This window comes from Salvia splendens, chromosome 7 (genome assembly GCF_004379255.2).
Source record: "Salvia splendens isolate huo1 chromosome 7, SspV2, whole genome shotgun sequence".
Taxonomy (NCBI): Eukaryota; Viridiplantae; Streptophyta; class Magnoliopsida; order Lamiales; family Lamiaceae; genus Salvia; species Salvia splendens.
Window position 1 is genome coordinate 33,286,352 of NC_056038.1, and position 22,084 is coordinate 33,308,435.

Below are 22,084 nucleotides of genomic sequence, written 5' to 3' on the forward strand. Positions count from 1 at the left end.
TTAGTAATTAAATTCCTCAACCTCAATCTATTGATTGAAGGGAAAATGTCTTATCAATTGTTGTCGTCTAGCATAAACAAATATGATAGAGATGTTATTCTTGTCTAGTATAAACAGATAGAGATGTTATTTTTATCCGGGTAGATTAAGAGGCAAAGTTAGTAAGTTTTGTATGATAAACCTCATCGTCTATATAAAAAGATAGGTTTGTGATTCAATTATTACCCTTTCCCTATTTAAAAAAGGGGAAAAAAAAGATGATTAAGAGATGAAATTAGGTGGCAAACTTGAGTTTCCAGGCAAGCATAAGATTAAATTGATTTGGGGTCCCAAGGTACTAAATGGACCAAATGATTACTGGGCAGGCCCATAATAGGTTGTTTAGACGAATGATATCATCCACTTATGCAATCGTGGCATTTCTGTCTCTACTGTCACAGAAATAGAATATACTAATATTATAAATTTTCTAAATTATAAGAGGCATGGAATTTTCGGAAAGATTAATTATAGTTTAGGACTCACCCTTTTAATGTAGTGGCAAAAATGGTTTAATCTTTCAAAAATTAAAAATAGAAAACCCCAATAACACTAGGAACTGGATAATATTTTAAATATGGCAAAAGGTCCATATCATCATCCGCATTGTCAAATACTATTATTGTGACCAATAATAAATCCTCGTATATCTCAACTGGGCTCTACTTTGATTTTCAATGCACATCAGTAAAATTTATTTAATGTAAATTAAATTAAAATATAAGAACTCGAAATGGAATATAATACTCGCAAGTAGAACACCAAAAATGATCCCACATGCATATACCTAAACAATAATACTAGTACTTACTAAGGTAAGGTTGGTGGGTAGAATTCAATAAGAAGCAAGATAGATATGATTCTTTGGAGAGTTATTTAAGTGAAGTTAGATAAATGAATTCACGCCCTACCCATTCAAGACATGAATCTAAGACTTGAAGAAAAAACCTCCTCAAAAAAGCCATAATATTGCACGCCATCCTTCATTATGCATTTAAAGGGGATGCAACACTTTGGCCCCAAACTTAATAAACCACAAACATAAACAATTAAATTTTCTTGCAAGAGGAATAAAAACTACTGCATCTTCATAAATTCAATTAATCATACCAAATAGTTCAAAAAAGATACTGAAGAAAAGGGCCAGATCAATGTAAGAAAATCAAAGGCTGAAATCTGCAGCGAAAGCAGATTCTTGCATGTATACACATACATAAAAAAGTTGAACCAGCCACTTTTTTATTCATTTTTATTTTTTTCCTTTTTCACTATCACAAGTAAATGTCGGAGCAGAAATCAGCCTTTCTGCTCAAAGCAATAAATTAACGAAAAAGTAGTCAACATAATCACACTAAAGAATCATCCTTTCTCGAAATTCTTTTCGCCAAAATAAATCATAGAAACAAACTCAATAAACCCCTCACCCAATCAACCAAGAACAAAAAATTCAATCTCATTTACAGCATTTAGATAAAAGAACCAAGAAAACAATCAAAAACACAATCGAAGAAAGCCCAATCGCAACACCAAGAACAACCTTACTCGGCCCATTGTGATGCTTCTTCTCCACCACATTGTCATCATCATCATCATCGTAATCGTCGGAGCCATCGCTCGAATCATCCGCCGACGAGCCCTTCGCCGGCGGCGGCGACAGCGGCAGCCCGTGCTTATCACATGCGGCGATCCCAAGCTTCAATTTTGACCCCAAAACCGTGTGATTGTAGCAAAGATTTGAATTTTGACCGACCTTGAACACCTCCAATCCCTTTATAAACGTGGCATTGAAAGGCAACACGCCATGGAAGGAGTTGCTTGCGAGATTCAAGTACTTTAGCTTCTTCATATCTCTGATGAAATTGGGTATCGTCCCGTTGAGCTGATTGAAGCTCAGATCAAGATGCGTCAGCGAAGGCAATGCCGCTAAGGATTCCGGAATCTGGCCAGTAAGCGAATTCGAGGCGAGGGAGAGATTCTGGAGAGAGGTCAAGTCGCCGATGGTGGTTGGGATCGTTTCGTTGAGGGAATTGGAGGAGAGATTGAGGTGGGCGAGATTCTCGAGAAGGGTGAGGGAGATGGGAATCTTGCCCTTGATGTGATTGGCGGAGAGGTCGACGGAGGTGAGGTTGGGGTGCCAGTGTTTGGGGAGGTAGCCGGAGAGATTGGTGCTAGAGATGGTGAGGGAATGGAGGGATTTCATGGAGGCGAGGATGATGGTGGGGCCGCTGGCGGAGATGGGGACGGAGGAGACGGTGAGGTGGGTGAGATTGTGGAGGCGGCTGAGCCAGACGCCGGTGAGCTTGTGGAGGCTGTTGAGGCAGGTGAAGGAGCTGAGGTTGGAGGTGAGTTGGGAGGGGAAGCGGATGGGGGTGACGGGGCAGTTGGAGAAGGTGAGGGAGGTGAGGGTGGAGAGGGATTTAAGGGCGGTGAGGGAGAGGGCGATGTCGTCGGAGCAGTTGGCGAGGGTGAGGGAGAGGAGGTGGCGGAAGGGGGAGGAGGAGTCGCAGGAGGCAGCGGCGGAGGAGCAGGGGTTTTTGGAGGTGGGGAGGTTGAGGGATTGGAGTGCGAGGAGTTGTTTGGGGTCGAGGGGTGAGGAGGAGGAGGAGGAGGGAATGGGGGAGGATCGGGCGGGGGGTTTTGGGTTAGGGGTGGGGGCGGAGGTGGGGGGGTAGCACGGCGGAGGTGGCGTGGTGGAGGAGGAGGAGGAAGATGAGGAGTAGGGGAGAAGGATCTGGTGCCATTTTTACCGTTGTAATACGGAGTAGAAAAAGATTTAGTGTATGTTGGTTTGGACAAATATTGTCCGAGTTTTATGAAGGGAGGGATGATGATGAGTGAGTGAGTGAGTGAGTGACAGTTGGTGTGAGGTAATAATACCCCTGCTTTTGTTTATATTTACAAAACATAAGATGATAGTAGTAGGATAGTAAAACTTTGTGTTCTCATATTCATTTTATAATGATAAAAAAATGTCCAAAAAAATAAGAAGCTATCTATTCAATAAATAAATACCCAACTAAAATATTACTCCTACTACCAACTTTATTACTAGTACTCCACATTCCATCGTTTATACAAAAAAAATAAATAAATTATAACGTGTCATTTAAAACTTTCATCACTAATATTTTCTTGAAAAAGTGTACAAGTAAAGGGTAAGGGTAATTATATCATTTCGTGTTAAGTAAGCAGAGAATTTCAAATATCATCTTCATTACCAAATAACATCCGGAAAAAAATTATCTATACTCATCCTAACACAAAGCCCATGTTTAATATCACCAACGTATCAAAAAAATAAAAAGCTAGATACACACAGCAAATCAGCACTATTGGAATGTTTATGTAAACCTAAGTATCAATTCATTAATTCAATTTCATAAAATCAAAGTATCAAAACTCACTGTAGGTCAATGATGAGTCAAACGCAGGTTCCAACACTTGAGTTGGATACTACAGGAGTGCTATGAAATAATATAAAAATGATCAAAACTAGGAAACGGACTATTAGATTAATTATTTAGCTACACATAAGACTAATTAGATTAATTATTTAGCAAAACATAAGACTGGAATACCAACCGTTAGAGGTCCGAAATCGATATTTATCTGTTTTATTTATTTATATGAAAATAATGTCACGTCATTTATTACCGATAATTAATATTCCTAAAATCGATGATTAATCTACTATTATTGCTTCACACAATCATGACATTATGCAGAACTAGTAGAATAGTAACTCCCCATTAAATTCAGGCGGGTGGTGTGTGACTTAGAGCATGATGTCCCGGCGGACGTAGGACTGGCGTGCAGGACGTCCGCCATTAGGGGTGCGAGGGGCGGACGTCAGCCACGGACCAGAAAAGAGATCCACCACTGCTGGAGACACCGCAGAAGAAGGATTTTGATGGGCAGAATGAGGTGCGTGAGATTGAAGAGAGAATGGGGAGGTTGGAGGGGGCCCGGAGGAATGCCGGGAAGCTGTACGTGGCCGTGACCTTGGGGCGGGTGGCGGCAGGCAGGGTTCAGGTGAAGAAGCACTTTACGGAGGTGGATTTGAGGTGCCTGAGGAGGGAGGGTGATGGGGTGCGTACTAAACAAGCCCAACAGCAACGACGAGCCCAACAGCAACGACGGCCCATCAGCCCAAAGCCCAAGGAAGAGTATGAGTTCGGCATTACCAAAGAGTTCGGCCTCAGCCTATAGCTCGGTAAAAGCCAACCAATCAAGCTCTGCTCTCAGGTCGGCATCAAGCTCTACTCTCAGATCGGCAACCAAAGCAGTTCGGTCTCAGTATTCGACCGAACAAGGAGTTAGTGGACCCATACAGGATTTCCACAACTTCCAACACACCCACTGCCACGTGGTGTCAACTCAGGCCACGATCGTAGGCCATGACCTACGCTACATCCACGATCTTAGGCCATGACCTACACGACATCCACGACTTAGGGTGGCGATGCAAGCCACGATCTTAGTTCAATATATAAATAGAACTTAGATCTGATAGAAGGGTTAAGCTCTCTAGAGATAAAATATCATATAGCAAGTCTGTGTTGTAAGCTGTAATCCCAGATCAAGCAATACAATCTTGCCCTCCCTTCTTCCCGTGGACGTAGATTTACTTCAGTAAATCGAACCACGTAAATTCATTGTGTCGTAGTCTTTATTCTCTACCAGCATTTACTAACATCAGAAATTCGCGGATCCATCACTGGCGCCGTCTGTGGGAAACAGAGAACAAAATTTGTGATAAAGCGAATTTTTGACCCTTTTTCCACCCCAAAAATGCGTACCAGATCACGTAACACCCGTAACACCGTTCGCGATAACCAGGAGGAAGCTAGTCCAGCCCGCAGCTCTGGGAAACAGCCTCGGGAGACTACCTCCTGTTCTCACGGTGAAGGAACTAGCCGCTCCAAAAGCCGTCACACCGAGTCTTCCCAGCAGCCCGATTTGAACGAGGCTGTCAAGCTGTTTTTGGCTGAAAAGCAGGAGGAATTCTTAACCTTCCTGCAAAAAAGCCAAAAGCAGCCGGAGACGAAAACGGCGGATTCTCCCTCTCCCTCCATACGAGACAGTCACTACCGCAGTAGTGTCATGTCTTCCAGGAGAAAGAATCCTCGGTACCGGAATCACAGGAGAACTCCATCTCCTCCATACCGAAGAGATGTCGGGTTCGCCATGTACGGAGCATTGAGGACTCCGTTCTCGGACGATATTACCCGAACTCCCCTACCACAGAACTACCGAATTCCGTCGATAACCTATGACGGACTCGTGGATCCTCATGATTTCTTGGGACGCTATCAATATAACATGGCGAACCAGGGTCTCAACGAGGTCCACATGTGCAAGCTGTTTCCCGAGCTGCTCATCGGGAACGCAAGAAGGTGGTTCGATAGCCTCCCCCAAGGCAGCATTAGATCTTACCGAGATCTAATGGATGCATTCCATAGGAGGTTCTTTCAGAAAGCGGAAGTCCGAATCACTTCGGCTCAGCTGCTTTCCATTCGTCAAGGTCGCGACGAAAAAATCAGCGACTTTATGACAAGATTCCACAAGGAATGCCTGCAAGTAGACGATCTCAACGATCTGCTTGTCATCTCGGCATTCCAAAATGGAATCCTGCCCGGAGCTCTCTACAGGAAGCTCGTTGAGTGCGGTCCGCAGACAGCTCAGGAAATGTGGGACATTGCGGACCAGTACTCCCGGGCCGATGAGGCAGACCGTCGCAAACGGTCGTTAGACAGCTCATCGTCCCGAGGAGACAGAAGGAAGCCCGATCATAGCGATCAGGGGCATCCTCGCCGGACTCCATTTGAAAGAATTCAAAGGGCTCCGGTGCAAGACAGATTGGGACCCCGTCTCAATCCCGAGAAGCCGCCCGCTCAGTTCGTACCGCTGAACAAGCCGAGAGCGGAAATTTTCGAACTGCACTCTGACCTGTTCGAAAAGCCAAAGCGGATGACGAAATCAGCCGCGCGCCGACCCCAGGATAACTACTGCTCCTACCATCAAGACCACGGTCACGATACCGAGGAGTGCAGAAACTTGGCTGCAGGTATCGATGTTCTTGTGAAGGCAGGGACATTGAAAAAATACCAAAGCAAGCAGTCAAAGAAGAATAAGAAGCAGAGAGGTGCGAACTGCGCTCCTCAGGATCCGAAAAGGCAGCCGGATCCCGAAGACGATGACGAGCCGCAATATGATGGAGTAATCCAGACTATTGACGCTCTCCCTGCCGGGAAGACCAAGTCGTCCCTGAAGTCAGAGCGCAGAGGCTCCAATCGAGAGGAGCCAACGCATAAAAGGCTGAAGCAGGACGAAGTGATTACGTTCTCGGATGCTGATCCCGTCCCGGCCATCTCTCCTCACCAAGACGCCATTGTCATCCAAGCCGGAGTGGCAAACAAACTGATCCACAGGGTGTTTGTGGATACAGGAGCGTCAGTCAGCATTCTTTTTAAAGAGTGCTTCGACAAACTAGAAGTGGACCCAGCTCGGCTCAGTCCGGCTCCGCTTCCCCTGAAGAGCTTCGCCCAGGAGGACACCCGCCCTGAAGGTATTATCAGCCTTCCGATCACGGTGGGGAAAGCGCCTACTAGCTCCAGTACGATGATTGAGTTTTTCGTGGTGAAAGCTCGGTCCCCGTACAACGTCATCCTGGGAAGAGACTGGCTCAACACAGTTCGGGCCATTTGCTCCACTTATCACCTCACCATCAAGATCCCTACTAAAGGAGGGATAGCGGTCATCCGAGGTGACCAAAAGAGAGCAAAGGAATGTCTGCAAATTGCGCTTAGAAGTGCCGAGCAGTCAGATCGGCACCACCAAGCATAGCAATCACAGCAGCCGGAGTCAGAGGCAATGACCGAAGTCATACCGGAGCCGAATTCGATGACAGTTCAGCTGTACGAAGACGATCCATCCAGAACGGTTAAGATCGGCTTCGCGGGAACGCCTCTACTTCGGGAAAAAACCATCCAGCTCCTCAAGGAGTATAAAGACGTCTTTGCATGGTCTCCGTTGGACATGACCGGAGTGCCCCCCGAGGTAATCACTCATCGGTTAAATATTGATCCTTCGGTCCGGCCGATAAAACAGAAGCAAAGACTCTTTGCGGCAGAACGAAGTCAAGTCATCCATGACGAAGTCCGTCAATTATTGAAGGCGGATGTGTTATTCGAAGTGAAGTATCCTTCGTGGGTGGCCAATCCTGTCATGATCAAGAAAAAGGAAGGAGGATGGCGGATGTGCATAGATTTCACCGATCTAAATAAGCACTGTCCCAAAGATTGCTATCCCCTTCCGAACATAGATAAAAAAGTAGAAGCTTTGATAGGCTTTGAAATTTTTTGTTTTCTTGATCTGTACAAAGGATACCATCAAGTTTTAATGGATGAGATTGACGCTTCAAAAACGGCCTTCATTACTGATTTCGGCATTTTCGCTTATAAAAAGATGCCATTCGGTTTAAAGAATGCCGGAGCCACTTATCAAAGGATGGTAGACAAGCTTTTTCGGCACCTGATTGGAAAGGAGGTCGAAGTGTATGTTGACGATATAGTCGTCAAAAGCAAAAGCACTTCGGAGTACGAGCACAACCTCAAGTCCACTCTCAACGTGCTCAAGAAAGCCAACCTCAAACTTAATCCCCAAAAGTGTACCTTTTTGGTAGATTCGGGAAAGTTTCTGGGTTGTTGGGTTTCAAAGGACGGACTCAAGGCAAACCCCTCGAAAGTTCAAGTCGTTCAGAACATGGCAATGCCGAAGTCCATACATGACGTGCAAAGGCTAACCGGATGTCTAGCCGCACTGAATCGATTCCTTTCCCAAGCAGCCGAAAAGCAACTGCCGTTCTTCAAGGTGTTGAAAAAGGCACCAAAGTTCGAGTGGGGAGCCGAGCAGAAAAAGGCCTTTGACGAGCTCAAAAGTTATCTAGCCGAGCTTCCTATTCTCTCTGCTCCAACCGAAGCCGAAGTAATATTCTTATACTTAGCGGCATCGGATCAAACCATCAGCGCGGTGCTTGTACGAGAAGAAGGCCTAAAGCAGCTTCCCATCTATTTTACAAGCCGAGCATTAAGAGGTCCAGAAACCAGGTATCAACCTCTGGAAAAGATTGCTCTGGCATTAGTAAATGCAGCAAGGAGACTGCGGCCATACTTCTATGCTCACAAGGTATGCGTCTTAACTGATCTGCCACTTCGGCAAGTGTTGACCAAACCAGAAGCATCAGGCAGAATCGCCAAGTGGGCTATAGAGTTGGGAGAGCACACAATTGAATATCTACCTCGGAAAGCCATCAAGGGACAAGCCTTGGCAGATTTTCTTGCAGAAGCAAAGTTCGATCAAGCAATTCCTGTTATTGCCGAACAGAAGAATTCTGCCAATGCCGAACTAGCACAGCCCTTGGAATCCGAAGTAGAGCCGCCGGACTGCTGGAGCGGATTCGTAGATGGAGCTTCAAACAAGATGGGAAGTGGAGCTGGTATTTTACTTGTCGCTCCCGACGGACACGAGGTAACCTACTCACTTCGGTTCCTATTCCCCACTACTAATAATGAAGCCGAGTACGAAGCCCTCCTGGCCGGACTCCAGTTAGCGCAAAGTCTGCTCGTCAAATCTCTCAAAGTCCATTGTGATTCACAAGTCATAGTAAATCACATGTTGGGTACAAGTGAAGCTCGTGACGAGAGAATGAAGAAGTATTTGGACAAAGCGCAAAGCATCAGCCGAAGTTTCTCCTATTTTCGGATAATCCGCATTCCCAGAGCGGAAAATAGCCGAGCAGATACCTTAAGTAAGTTGGCCTCAGATCCGAGCTCAAAGGCGGAAGAATTAATGCATCGAAGCATTGATGAAGCCGAGGTACATTCAGTATCCAGCTCGCCGAACTGGATGACGCCGATCTTGCAGTATCTGGATCAAGGACAATTGCCCGAGGATAAGAGAGAAGCTCGGAAGATCACGTGCCGAGCACTTCGGTACGAACTTCATGAAGGAGTCCTCTTTAGAAAGTCTTACCTCCAGCCGTTATTGCGGTGCGTAGGACCAGGAGAGACGGACTACATCCTCAGAGAAGTTCATGAAGGATCGTGCGGTAGCCACATCGGAGCCAGAGCTTTAGCTACAAAAGTTCTGAGATGGGGATATTATTGGCCAACCATGGTACAAGAGGCAGTGCAGCTCGTCAAGAAGTGTACGAAGTGCCAAATTCATGCAAATGTCCCAAGGATGCCGCAGACCGATCTATACACTATGCAAAGCCCTTGGCCTTTCATGCAATGGGGCATAGACATAGTGGGACCACTTCCTCAAGCTCCTCGGCAAATGAAATTCCTTATCGTTGCCGTGGACTACTTCACGAAGTGGGTGGAGGCTGAACCATTAGCTACGATAACGAGCTCAAAGGCATTGGACTTCGTCTGGAAGAACATAGTGTGCCGATTTGGCATACCCCACATCCTCATCTCGGATAATGGGACTCAGTTCACCGACAAGACGTTCAAGAATTGGTGCCAAGAGCTGAACATTCAACAGCGGTTCACTTCGGTCTCCCATCCCCAAGCAAACGGACAAACGGAAGTAACGAACCGGATTCTGGTGAAAGGGTTAAAAGCTCGGTTAGAACAAGCCAAAGGACAATGGGTAGAAAATCTCCCTCAAGTCCTATGGTCCTACCGAACTACACCCAAAACCTCCAACGGTGAAACTCCGTATAGTCTGGTGTACGGCACTGAAGCCGTAATTCCGGTGGAGATCGGCGTACCCAGTCCCCGAACTCTAAATTTCTCCTCAGAAATGAATGACGACGGACTGAGAGCAGAACTAGATCTCGCCGAAGAAAGAAGAGAATTGGCGTGCATAAAAGCAGCCAAGTATAAGGAGCAAGTAGCCCGGTATTATAACCAAAGGGTGAAAAAGCTTCAATTTCAAGTGGGAGATCTCGTCTTGAGAAACAACGAAGTAAGCCGAGCAGAAAAGCTGGGCAAACTCGAACCCACATGGGAGGGTCCATATCGGGTGTCAGAAGTCCTCGGCAAAGGGTCTTATAAATTGACTCACATGTCAGGAGAACAAGTACCCCGAACATGGCACGTCTCCAACCTCAAGAAGTTCCACTTGTAAGAGACAAAAGTCCGGTCAGTCCGTCTCGTGTCTAGTTCGGTCATAGGGGTATATGTTTTTATTTGTTTGTTTCTTACTTGTACCTTTTACTTGTCGTTTTTTAAAAAAAAGTTTAAAGTTTTTTTCTTTCATCTTTTTCATTTTTTCTCTATGTGTTTTGTCTCTATGTGCTTGTCGTCTCTTACAAATGGTACCAAGGTATATCGTTCTTTAAAGACTGATCCCCTTTTTAGATCGATTATTAAAGACTATTGTGAGTCCAAGCTTCTAAGGAGGATACAAGACCACAATTCAGCTTAACAAGCAGTCCGTCTGAAACGAACTGCAACAAGCCAACGACTGTGAGTCCAAGCTTCCAAGGAGGATACAAGACCACAATTCAGCTTAACAAGCACTTCGTCTGAAACGAACTGCAATAAGCCAACGATTGTGAGTCCAAGCTTCTCAGGAAGATACAAGACCACAATTCGGCTTAAGAAATAAGCACTTCGTCTGAAACGAACTGCAATAAGGGAAAGTCCGATCCACGCGATAAACCTCGCCGAATTAGGACGACCAAGTTCGGTCAAAGAAGTTTACCTCATAAGACCGAGGACGACCATGTCTAGTCAAAGAGGTTTACTGCATAAGACCACTTCGGTTAACTGGGAAAGTCCGATCCACGCGATAAAACTCGCCGAATTAGGACAAGGGAAAGTTCGATCCCGGCGACAAAAATCGCCAAATTAGAACACAAACCAAGTCCGGTCAAAGAAGTTTCCTTCATAAGATCAAAGACGAGTCCGGTCAAAGAAGCTTACTTCAAAGTCCAAATACGAGTCCGATCAAAGAAGCTCACTTCATAAGACCGATGACGAGCACGATGAAATTGTTTCGCAGAACTGTAAGTAAGCAGTGATAAAAGCGAAAGGAAAAAATTTCATTTATTAAATCTCGTTCGGCAGACAATTCAGCTCCCCTACGAGAAGGCATTACGCCATTACAAAGGACTATTCTACTGTCCTCGGTTGCTAAAGTTAAGCCACCTATCTGCAAAATCCTCTGGAAGCCGAGTTCGGTTGTTCCGAGCAGATGAAGAATAAGCAGGTCGACGAGATGCTATCCTCGACCCAACACCTCTTCCGCGAGCCCCAGAAGCTCTAACCCCTCGGCGATGAAGAGTCTCTGCAATAAGCATCTGCTGATCTTGCTCGCTCATAGTCACAACTCCTCGGCGAATTTCAGTCCGTCCCTGTCTTGACGATTCCGGTTGCTCCTGAGCCCGTTCTCGTCTTGACGTTTCCGGCTGTTCCGGAGTTCGTTGTTGACTTGGAGTAGGATTTTGAACAAGGGAACCAGAGGCTTGATCTGGAGTGCGAGCATCTGTTGGCGGGAAATGCCTAAGGAATCTCTCGATTGAGGGACGCCGGGAAAGAATGATGTCGTACCGAGAAGCCCAGCGCCGTAATGATTTCACAACTTGTTGGCAAGCCGAGCTCTCCAGCGCATTGTTCCTCCGGAGTACATGATATTCCTCCCACAGTTCGTCAACTCGACTCTGAACATCTGATATGGTCACTCCCCCGCGCACACGGATGTAATCCTCGTACGCAGTCCTCTCAGCAATGGTCGTATTCAGCTCGGCCTCCAGATCCTTCTTATCGGACTCTAAGTCCTTATTATCGGCCTCCAGCTTCACTAAACGAGCCAGAAGCTCGTCATTCTTCGTCTGATCGGCTATAGCTCTTTTCTCAGCTTCGTCTAAAGCCGAAGAGTACAGCCGTTTCCAGTGAAGTATCTCCATCTCCTTGAGTACAAAGCAGCTATATTAGTTCGGCAGCTGTACCGAGCAGATAGTAAAATACAACAGGAATAAAGGCGAGTACGAAAAGCTATACGAAGACAAGTGTAGAGAATTTTTTCATTCACAAGGAAAATTTTTTACACTAGGAGGGCTTCAAGGACATTTTACAAGGAAGAAACTAGACTAAGAGAAGGGAGACGAAATCATACTCCGCCAGCTTCGTCTCCGGCTCCTCGGTCTGGTTCAGCTTCTTTCTCCTGAGCTACCTCAGCCTCGGCCTCGCATCCTGCCGGCCTCGCCTCCGCCTCCTGATCGGCTTCCTTCTCCGGATGCCCGGCCCGCTCGACTTCGGCCTCCTGCTCCAGCGGCTCGGCCTCACCCTCTCCGTTGTAAGTCGAAGCGGGTGAAACGGGTCCCACGGAGGCAAAGATAGCCTCCAGGTTCTCGTCCCGATCAGCTCGACAACTCCGGACTCGGTCTGCAGAAAGCAGGACCGAGGATGAAGCGAGCTCCTCAAGGAGCGGCAGATTCTGAAGCCGAGCTGCTATCTCTCGGCTGTACAGAGGCAGCACGACGTCGGCCCCCTGCTCGCCCTTATCGGTAATTAGCCTTACCAGACTACCGACAAAGGCCGAGAACTGGCCGCTCAAAAAGAGTTTCTCCGTGTAAACACGGAGAGCCTCCCCCTGGGCAGCCACGGCGGCAGCCTCCTTCTGAGCCTCCCGGTGCTTCGTCTGCTCTTGCAGGATGATGAGCTGGTTTTTGGCTGACCGGGCTTCATCCTGAGCCGAGATCCTAGCAGCTCGGGCCCTCTCAAATTTGGCCTCAGCCTGTTCGGCCAGACTACGAGCAAGATGCAACTTCTTCTGCATCTCCTCGTAGTCGTGGGATGCTTTGGAGAGCTCCACGGAGACGAGCTTGGCTCTCTGAAGATGAACAAGGAAAAAACTCAACAGAATGGCCATCAAAAAATGTGGAAAAGAAGCCAAGTCAGAAAGCTTACCTCCACAAAATTCGTCGGCCATTGAAAAGGCTCAGGGACGTGTTCCGGGATGTCTGCAACCACCTCGGAGATGACCAGGTCTTTCCCCGGCGCTCTTGGGGACTCATGAAATTTCCCCTTCCCTTTAGCCGAACACGGCTCCGGCTCTTTCGGATCCGAAGAAGAGGTTTTTTGCCTCTTCGGATTCTTCTCGGCTTCAGACGCCGAGCGAGGGGCTCTCTGCCTCTCCGGCTCCACAAGCTCGGAGGACTTTCGGATAGCCTTATTCAGCAAGTTCACTGTCAAAAAACAAAAAAAAAAAAAAAAAAAAACAACAAAGTCAGATTTTCTTCGTTAAGGCAGTAGAGCATGAAGATAAAGAGAAATCCTCACCCTCGGCCTCTTCGTCCGAAGACGAGATGTCGAACACGACGTCGCCCTTGACGAGCTCAGACTCCGTGTATTGTTTCCTAACTATGGGAATCTTGTTGAGCTCGCCATCGAGCTCGTCCAACGGTTCAGGCCGAGGATGACGGATAACGGACTTCGGCCCTCTCCAGGGAAAACTAGGAGCCGCGGTCCTATCATAGTAGAAGAAGCGGTTTTGCCACTTCGGCCACTTCGTTTTACAAAAGGCCCTAAAGGGCTGTACAGGGATCAAGTAAAACCAAGACCCCTTCCTCTTAAATTGAAAGAATTTAAGGATCGCCTTCAAAGACAAATCCCTTCCTAACTTACGGAGTTCGGCAGCGAAGGCCGACAAGTGCCTCCAAGAGTTCGGAGTCACCTGGCCTAAAGGAAGCTGAAAAAAATCTAGTAAATCTATAAAGGCAGAAGGGAGGGGGAAACGAAGCCCGCATTCTAAGCAGGCCTCGTACACGGTGGCGTAACCCTCCGGCGGGGAGTCAGCCCTATGATCACCGTCAGGTACCACCGCCTTCCCCCCAGGAAAAAAGTATTTTTCGGGTAGGGATATCACAGTATCCTTACTCAAAATACTATGGAAATACTCTACGGTCTTCTCCCCGGACTCTTTCCGGCCAGAAGACCCCTTACCGCCTCTCCTACCGCTACCCGACTCCGAAGAAGAAGAAGAAGACATTTTTCTTACTTTTTGAAGGTGAAGAAAGTCTGAAGAAATTCTTGAAAGCGGAGAGAGAATTTTCGCAAAAAAGAGAGAGTGCAGAAGAAGCAGTCGCAAAAGTGCTTCAATGATGAAGAAAGGAGGTATTTATCAGATTCGGCGAAGATTTCAAAATCGTCGCACCGTTTCGAATCCCACCTTTTCAGGATTCAACGGCCGGATTTTACTGTCGCATTTAATGCAGTCACGTGCAAGGCACGTCCCCTGACATCAGCCTCCCCCTTGCCTTTATCCAGAATGCCGAAGTGACTCACTTCGCCGAAGTGATTCACTTCGCCCTTCGGGGGGGGTAGTGATGGGGTGCGTACTAAACAAGCCCAACAGCAACGACGAGCCCAACAGCAACGACGGCCCATCAGCCCAAAGCCCAAGGAAGAGTATGAGTTCGGCATTACCAAAGAGTTCGGCCTCAGCCTACAGCTCGGTAAAAGCCAACCAATCAAGCTCTGCTCTCAGGTCGGCATCAAGCTCTACTCTCAGATCGGCAACCAAAGCAGTTCGGTCTCAGTATTCGACCGAACAAGGAGTTAGTGGACCCATACAGGATTTCCACAACTTCCAACACACCCACTGCCACGTGGTGTCAACTCAGGCCACGATCGTAGGCCATGACCTACGCTACATCCACGATCTTAGGCCATGACCTACACGACATCCACGACTTAGGGTGGCGATGCAAGCCACGATCTTAGTTCAATATATAAATAGAACTTAGATCTGATAGAAGGGTTAAGCTCTCTAGAGATAAAATATCATATAGCAAGTCTGTGTTGTAAGCTGTAATCCCAGATCAAGCAATACAATCTTGCCCTCCCTTCTTCCCGTGGACGTAGATTTACTTCAGTAAATCGAACCACGTAAATTCATTGTGTCGTAGTCTTTATTCTCTACCAGCATTTACTAACATCAGAAATTCGCGGATCCATCAGAGGGGATGGGGGAGGAGTTTCTAGATCGTCTTGGCCGTGGTCGTGATTGTCAACGTCATCTTTTGGGGAAGTTGTCGGAGATGGAGTGTCGTTTGATTGAGAAGAAGGAGGCGTTGGAGAAAGTGGAGATACAAGGTGTTGGTGATATCGAATAAATTTCGAATTGTTTGTGATTAGTATGATGTATGTAGTTTGATTCTACTAGTACTGTTTGTTACCATCATAGTTACTTTGTTACATTAGTATGTTATGCAATGTAAGATTCTCTTTCTTTTTTTAGATTTCCTTGTTTATATTTGGTTTGATTTTAGGGTTTTAAGGTGTTTAATTTTATTAATTTTTTTTTAATGCTTGAGTTGATTACTTATTAATTTCGTAGAAGTTATAAAAAAATACTGTAGTAAATTTGGATTTTAATATGTAATTTTAAAATTATTGATACCAAAAATCAGAATCAAACAGATTTAAAATTAAGAATGGATAATACGTACATCTTCTGAATGCTATCAAAGGTATATAAACAGCATGACTTCGAAGTTTGGTCAGTTCCACAATGTTTGAAACACAAAGTTTCAAATTTTCCCAATTGTCCCATACAATACATGTATAAAAGGACAAATTTGGTGATGCTCAAAATGATGTTTAATAAAAATAAGAAAACAAAAGAAAGGAATATACAAGAAAAAATATTGATTCTTAAGTAACATCATTTTGGCCATCACCAAAAACGTCATTTTGTACACGTACTGGACAACCTAAAAAAAATTGAAACTCCGTGGTTTAATATTTCCTTTTCAAACCATGTGGGACTATCCAAAATTTGACTAAACGTCATAATTTAAATAGCTATTATCTCTATATAAAAGCATTTGAACTGAAAACAATACTCTGATTTCAGCATTTTCTCCTCTGAAAATCAGACTTGGTGGAACTCTACAAGACAAACTCAGATACCAAACATCAGATGATACTATTCCATGCACTCAGTTCATCAAGAATAGCTCCGAGATGTTCGGATTCGGTCCCGGCTGCTTGCCCCTATAGCGATGGGACGAGCTCAACACCTTCTTTGCAAAAGCAGGGTACGTCGCTCATCAAATGCTGACGAATCTTGTGAAAGACAGAAACTTGCTCAGACCCTTATATTGTCTTTTCTTGCACTGCAGAGCTAAGGTTATATTCGGTCTGAACGCGCTGACTGGCCGGACTATTGGACCCGGTGGCGTGTGCACGGTAACAAATGCAGAATCTCTAATGAGACACACTGTCAACAGTGGCTACACCATCCATGGATGGGAGCTCGGTAACAAATTCTTGATCTGCATTTCATCTCCTTCAAATCGGACACAAGACTAACAAACCGAGTATATTATATTCGTCTCAGGAAACGAACTGAGTGGAAACAGCATTGGAGCAAGTGTTGCAGCCGATCAATACGCGGCTGATGTGATCACACTAGACAAGAAAGTGCAGGAGATCTATAAGGGGTTTGACACCAAGCCGTTGGTTCCGGGCGGCTTCTTTGATGGAACGTGGTTTGCAAGATTCTTCAAGGGAGCATCCGGATCACTTCAAGTCATCACGCACCACATTTACAATCTCGGGCCAGGTACAATGAGGGCGACCGTTTTGTTAGTTTCTCTTCTGGGGTGAATCTTTATACTTTTCGTTTCGTGTGAACTAGGAGTGGATGAGCATTTGATTGAAAAGATACTCGACCCTTCGTATCTTGACGGCGAAGCACAGACTTTTAAGGATCTCCGGAGCATCGTGAAGAGCTCGGCAAGTGGAGCTGTTGCTTGGGTTGGTGAAGCTGGAGGGGCTTATAACAGCGGCAGAAATCTTGTGACAAATGCATTTGTGTTTAGTTTCTGGTAAAATTCTTACTATTTTTGAAGTGTTTGAAATGAAATGAAGTTTAAATATAACCATTTACTGTGAAAAAAGGTATCTGAATCAGCTAGGGATGTCTGCTGCCTATGATTCCAAAACATACTGCAGACAGTCCTTTGTTGGTGGGAACTACGGTCTGATCGACACGAACACTTTCGTTCCTAACCCCGATTACTACAGGTGGTCCACCGTCTCATTGTTATGATTCCGATTAATGAGAAGGCTTGACTCACTTTTCGAGTATGTGCAGTGCACTACTTTGGCATGGTCTCATGGGAAGACGGGTTGTGTCGACAAGCTTCAGCGGGACGAGCAAGATGCGTGCATACGCTCATTGTTCCAAGAACAGGGTAAGTGGGAAACCAGACGAGCTCGATCCTCTATTCAAGAAGGGTCCTGAATAGAAGATGCAACGTCGTTTTGAAATAGAAGATCTCGTCCGAGTAAAAACCCTAAACTTACACTGTGTTTTTGCAGAATGGAATCACACTGCCACTGATCAATCTAGGCAACACCACTACAGTTCAAGTTGGGGTTTCAGTCGAGAAACTGACGCTTGAGCAGGCTGTTCTAAATGGGGAAATACTGCAACTGAATTCTTCAGGCTAAATACCTCCGTTAAACCCGAGAAGAGTAGACGTTTTACAACCGATAACAGTTGCTCCCTACTCTATACTATTTGCTCAGATACCTATCAGCCTCCCCGCCTGCAGATAAAGCATAGCCCCCTACCAAGATTCATGATATACGACTAGTTTCTACGAAGCAATATAGATTTCAAATGTAATCTGTATCATTAAGTAAATGTAGTTTCCAACAGAGTAATAGTAAAAATTTGATGGAGAATCAAAATTCCAGTTTACCACTAATCACAGTTACCTGGAATGAAGTTGTTTCAAGAATTGGTGATTTATTTCAAGCTATCGAAACGTCAAAAATTTTCCAAAACGGATGCTCGAACTATTGGTCTTGCAATGCCAGAGGCAGAGCAGGTCTCCAAGTTGTGCCTTCTGGGCTTTCCATGAGTGCAATGCCTGCACTAGCCAATTCTTTTCGAATTGCATCGGATTTTTCGTATTCTTTATTTTTTCTCGCAGCATTCCTTTCTTCGATCTTGTGCATAACATGATCTTCTGTCAACTTTGCAAGCCTCAGAGCGTAATCCTTCAGCTGCTTCAACGCCTTCATGTAAACCGCAAGACAAGTTATTAGGAAATCTCGAGATCACGATCAACAACACATTATTCACTCACACATTCGTCGAAGTTCATTTGTTTTACCTCAGAATAGCTATCTGGCAAAAGCCCCAAAACAGCAAGAATATCCCTAACGGTCTTCTCTAAAGCAGCAAGTGACTCGACTCTGAGTTGTTGCTTCTTTCCCTGCACGAAGCACCCAAGATCGTATCAGGAAAAGGATGTTCAGAAATCATATTACAACTCGGAGAGGAAAAAACTATTGGGACTGGAACATGTAAAGTACCTTTCGGGTATGTAAAAGATCATTCATGGTTTTCAATGGTTCAGAAATTGCAGCCAATGCAACAGAAGTATGTAGATCATCTGTCATTGATATCGAACATTCATCCCGAAATTTGTTGATGCAAGTTGCAACTTCTGCTGGAATCGAATCCTTCAAACTAGCTTCATCATGCTGGGCCGTGATACTCTCACTATCATGTAATGCCTGCATCCATAAAATTTCACATCAACGAGAATTCGGCCTAAAAAAACCTAAATGATACTATGTACTAGAAAATGGAGTACAAAACAGTTGTCACGTCTAATCCCGAGCTGAATGCTTGCTGCATTTTACCTGATAGATATAGTAAACACGGTCTGATGCAGTTTCAAGCAGTAACTCCGAGTAATTAATTGGGGAACGATAGTGAGTTCCCAAAAGGAAATGCCTCAGAGCCAGTGGATGATAAAGTTCGAGTACCTGAACCCGACTACTAAAGTTAGAAACAATAAAAACTTATCAAATGTATGCAAACTGTTGGAGAAAGAGCCTTTGTCCTCGTACCTTTCTAATGGTGAAAGAGATTTCGACATCTTCTCAGAATCGATGGTCACAAATCCATTATGGATCCAATAACTTACATTCGTTTCATGGTGGGCAGCACAGCTTTGAGCAATCTCATTCTCGTGATGGGGAAATACAAGACCCATTCCACCACCATGTATGTCGAAAGAATAACCTAAATAAGCAGCACTCATAGCACTGCACTCGATATGCCATCCCGGCCTTCCGGGAACCCATGGACTCTCCCAGAAAAGTTCTCCCTCCTTTGCTGCCTGTAAAATAAGCAAATGACGAACCTCAAGAGCAAAACATCTGGAGAACATATAACAAAGAACACTTTGATAAAATGGGTTTTCACCTTCCATAAAGCAAAGTCAGCTGTGTTTCTCTTCCTAGAGTCCACAGCAACTCGTTGACCAGCCCTGTTATCTTCCAGTTTACGTCCAGATAATCGTCCATACTCGGGGAATTTGTCTATGGAGAAGTACACATCACCCTCGACTGCGTATCCACATCCATTATCCAGTATCTATCAGGGAAGAAACAGAGCGTCAGCTCATGAACATCACAGAAGAAGGAAGACAAATGAATGGTCGGACAAGTATACCTGTCTTATCATAGCAATAATTTGCGGTATGTGATCAGAGACACGAGGCTCCACGGAAGGAGGAAGGCAATTCAGATACGCCATGTCCTGATGAAATTCCTCACAAAATCTTCTGCTCAAACTAATCGGATCCTCACCCAATTCATTTGCTCGGGCAATAATCTACAGAATTCGAAAATGGGGACTCAGCTATCCTGTCATAAAATTCGTAACAAGTAGACGATACTTATAAGTAACAGTCTTAACCTTCTCACGACAACTTACAAACAAAACACATCCATTAGTAAATCATACAAAAAGACTTGAAGACTAATCTACAGATGTTCCAAATCAATTTGTAAGTGATAAGTATGTTTATCAAACTCACCTTGTCATCACCATCAGTGAAATTGCAGACGTAGTTAACCTCATATCCCAAATGCTTAAGGTATCTGCCTAATTTCAAAATAAAGGTCAAAGCTTCACATCTTTACTAAACAAATAGTATGTTCCAAACAATAATCCCTTTACTACCAGTCTTCCAGTAATAATCATCACTCAAAATATGATACTGCAACATTACAATAGAGAGAGAGAGAGGGATTCTGCAGATTTGCCTAAGAGCATCCACAATGGAGCGGACGACGGACGATGCGTCGTCCGCGCCCTAAGCTTAGTCCGCGGACGATAGGGCATCGTCCGCCCACTGTGGGCGACGCGGACGATGCAACGCGTTTTAGTTTTTATTTTTTAAATTTGAAAATTTTGTTTATATAAATACCCCATCCTCAGATTTCTTTTCTAACTTTTCGATTCACTTTTCAACTCTCAAATTACGCTATAAAATGGATTCCGGTGGATACTCAAGTCCTGATAGCCCGATATTTGGAGATGGCGCACGGTGGCCGGGTACACAACCTGGCGAATATCGGTCGTTCGACAAAAACACGCAGTACGACCCCGACTTCAGTACGGATTCGTACGGTCTCTCTGACATGGAGCCGTCTCCAACTCGCCGCCGCCCCCCCTCCGCCACCGAACCCTCGGCCGCCGCCCTCGCCAGATAGAAGCGGACCAAGCACCGCGCGTACAAGTTGCCACCTCTGGCAACGAATGAAGAGTACGCCCCCTGCCGTACGAACTACCAGCCGGATGAAACTCTCGTCTTGACGAGGTGTTGGGTGGATATATCGGAGGACCCAATATTCGCGAACAACCAAAAGCAGCTCGCGTACTGGGAGCGCATCGCCGAGCGCTACAATGAGGCGAAGCCGCCGAGTGCGTACAAGCGCCAAAGGGAGCAGCTCCGCAAGCACTGGGATCAGGTGAAGAAGCAAGTCAACCTGTTCGCGGCAGAGTACGAGAAGTGCTCGAGGGATCAGGGAAACGGAGAGAGCTTGAGTGACGTGCGCGATAGAGCGCTGTTGTCGTACCGGTCCATGTACGACGACTTCAAACATTTCAGCATCTGGGTGCTCTTGAGGGTCAAGCAGAAGTTACAAGGCGGGATTCTGCACACCGGTGCGACAAAGAGGACGAAGACCACCGACACTGATGGTTACACGACCAGCGAAAGCGGAACTCGTCCGATGGACCTCAACCGGACGTGCACGGAGGAAGAGAGTTCCGGCACACCGATGTCCTCCCGGCAGCGTCCCATAGGCGTCAAGGCTGCGAAGAACAAGGGGAAGGCGAAGGCGACATCCTCTTCGGCCGCCGCCCCCCATCGCCGATCCCGACCCCGACCCCTACCCCAACCCCGGCGACAATTGCCTACTCGGATTTGGCAACGACCTTGATGGCGCGGACGTTGTTGGATACGCACAACGCCCTTATGAAGTGTACGGATCCGACCAGAGCCGAATACCTCCAGGGGTTGATCGATGAGTTGCGCCGGAAGTTGGGGCTTTTGTAGAATAATCAATTTTTTTTATTTATAACCATTGTAACTTTTTTTAATCAATGTATTATTTGTCGTTTCTATTTAATCGTTGTGTTTTTTTAATTAGTTTGCATTTATATATTTGAAAACATTTAAATTAATTAACAAAACAATAGTAAAATCTATAGGGCGCCTCTGCAGGTGGAAGGGCAGGAGGATAAAATGCTGACATGGCGGTGCATAGGGCGGGCTTTAGGGCGCCTCTTAGGGCGCCTCTTAGGGCGCCCCACTGTGGATGCCCTAATGTTTTTTTAAAAAACTCTATTTTCCCAGAAATATCAAGAGAGATAGACCTGTAGAGCACATCAAAAGCAACATAACGCAGACGTGGCCAATGTGGCTGAGATCATAGGCGGTGACGCCGCAAACGTACATTCCTACTTTGCCTTCCACCTTGGGCTTAAACAACTCTCTTTGCTTGCTCATCATGCTGTATAGCCAAAGCTCTTTCTTTACTTCACAGCAGGTCGACTTTGCAGCAGAGAAAGTGGTGCGAAAGCGGAATTTGGTCCTCGAATTGAAAGATTTCACGGCCAGTGGGTGGCAGAGCGGAAACAAGGGTTTGTACCATCTCAGTATCGTCGCCATATCTGTTTCTCTCACATACGGATTCAGAAAATTATG

The 22,084-nt window shown here is 45.7% G+C and overlaps 1 protein-coding gene and 2 pseudogenes across 1 annotated transcript; 1 reads left to right on the top strand and 2 right to left on the bottom strand.

Moving 5' to 3' along the window:
* Nucleotides 1-1,391: 1,391 nt before the first annotated feature.
* Nucleotides 1,392-2,817, bottom strand: LOC121742050 (annotated as a pseudogene).
* Nucleotides 2,818-15,019: 12,202 nt separating this feature from the next.
* LOC121810764 lies at nucleotides 15,020-17,655 on the top strand (annotated as a pseudogene).
* An 86-nt stretch (nucleotides 17,656-17,741) lies between these two features.
* LOC121740961 (cysteine--tRNA ligase, chloroplastic/mitochondrial-like) lies at nucleotides 17,742-19,993 on the bottom strand. Its single transcript, XM_042133627.1, has 8 exons — nucleotides 19,907-19,993; nucleotides 19,540-19,701; nucleotides 19,291-19,461; nucleotides 18,933-19,204; nucleotides 18,723-18,858; nucleotides 18,390-18,593; nucleotides 18,188-18,289; nucleotides 17,742-18,089 (listed from the first exon to the last, which is right to left on the bottom strand). The coding sequence occupies exons 2-8, from the start codon at nucleotides 19,621-19,623 to the stop codon at nucleotides 17,868-17,870; spliced, it is 1,191 nt and encodes a 396-aa protein (XP_041989561.1). The 5' UTR covers nucleotides 19,624-19,701; nucleotides 19,907-19,993; the 3' UTR covers nucleotides 17,742-17,867.
* Nucleotides 19,994-22,084: the final 2,091 nt, after the last annotated feature.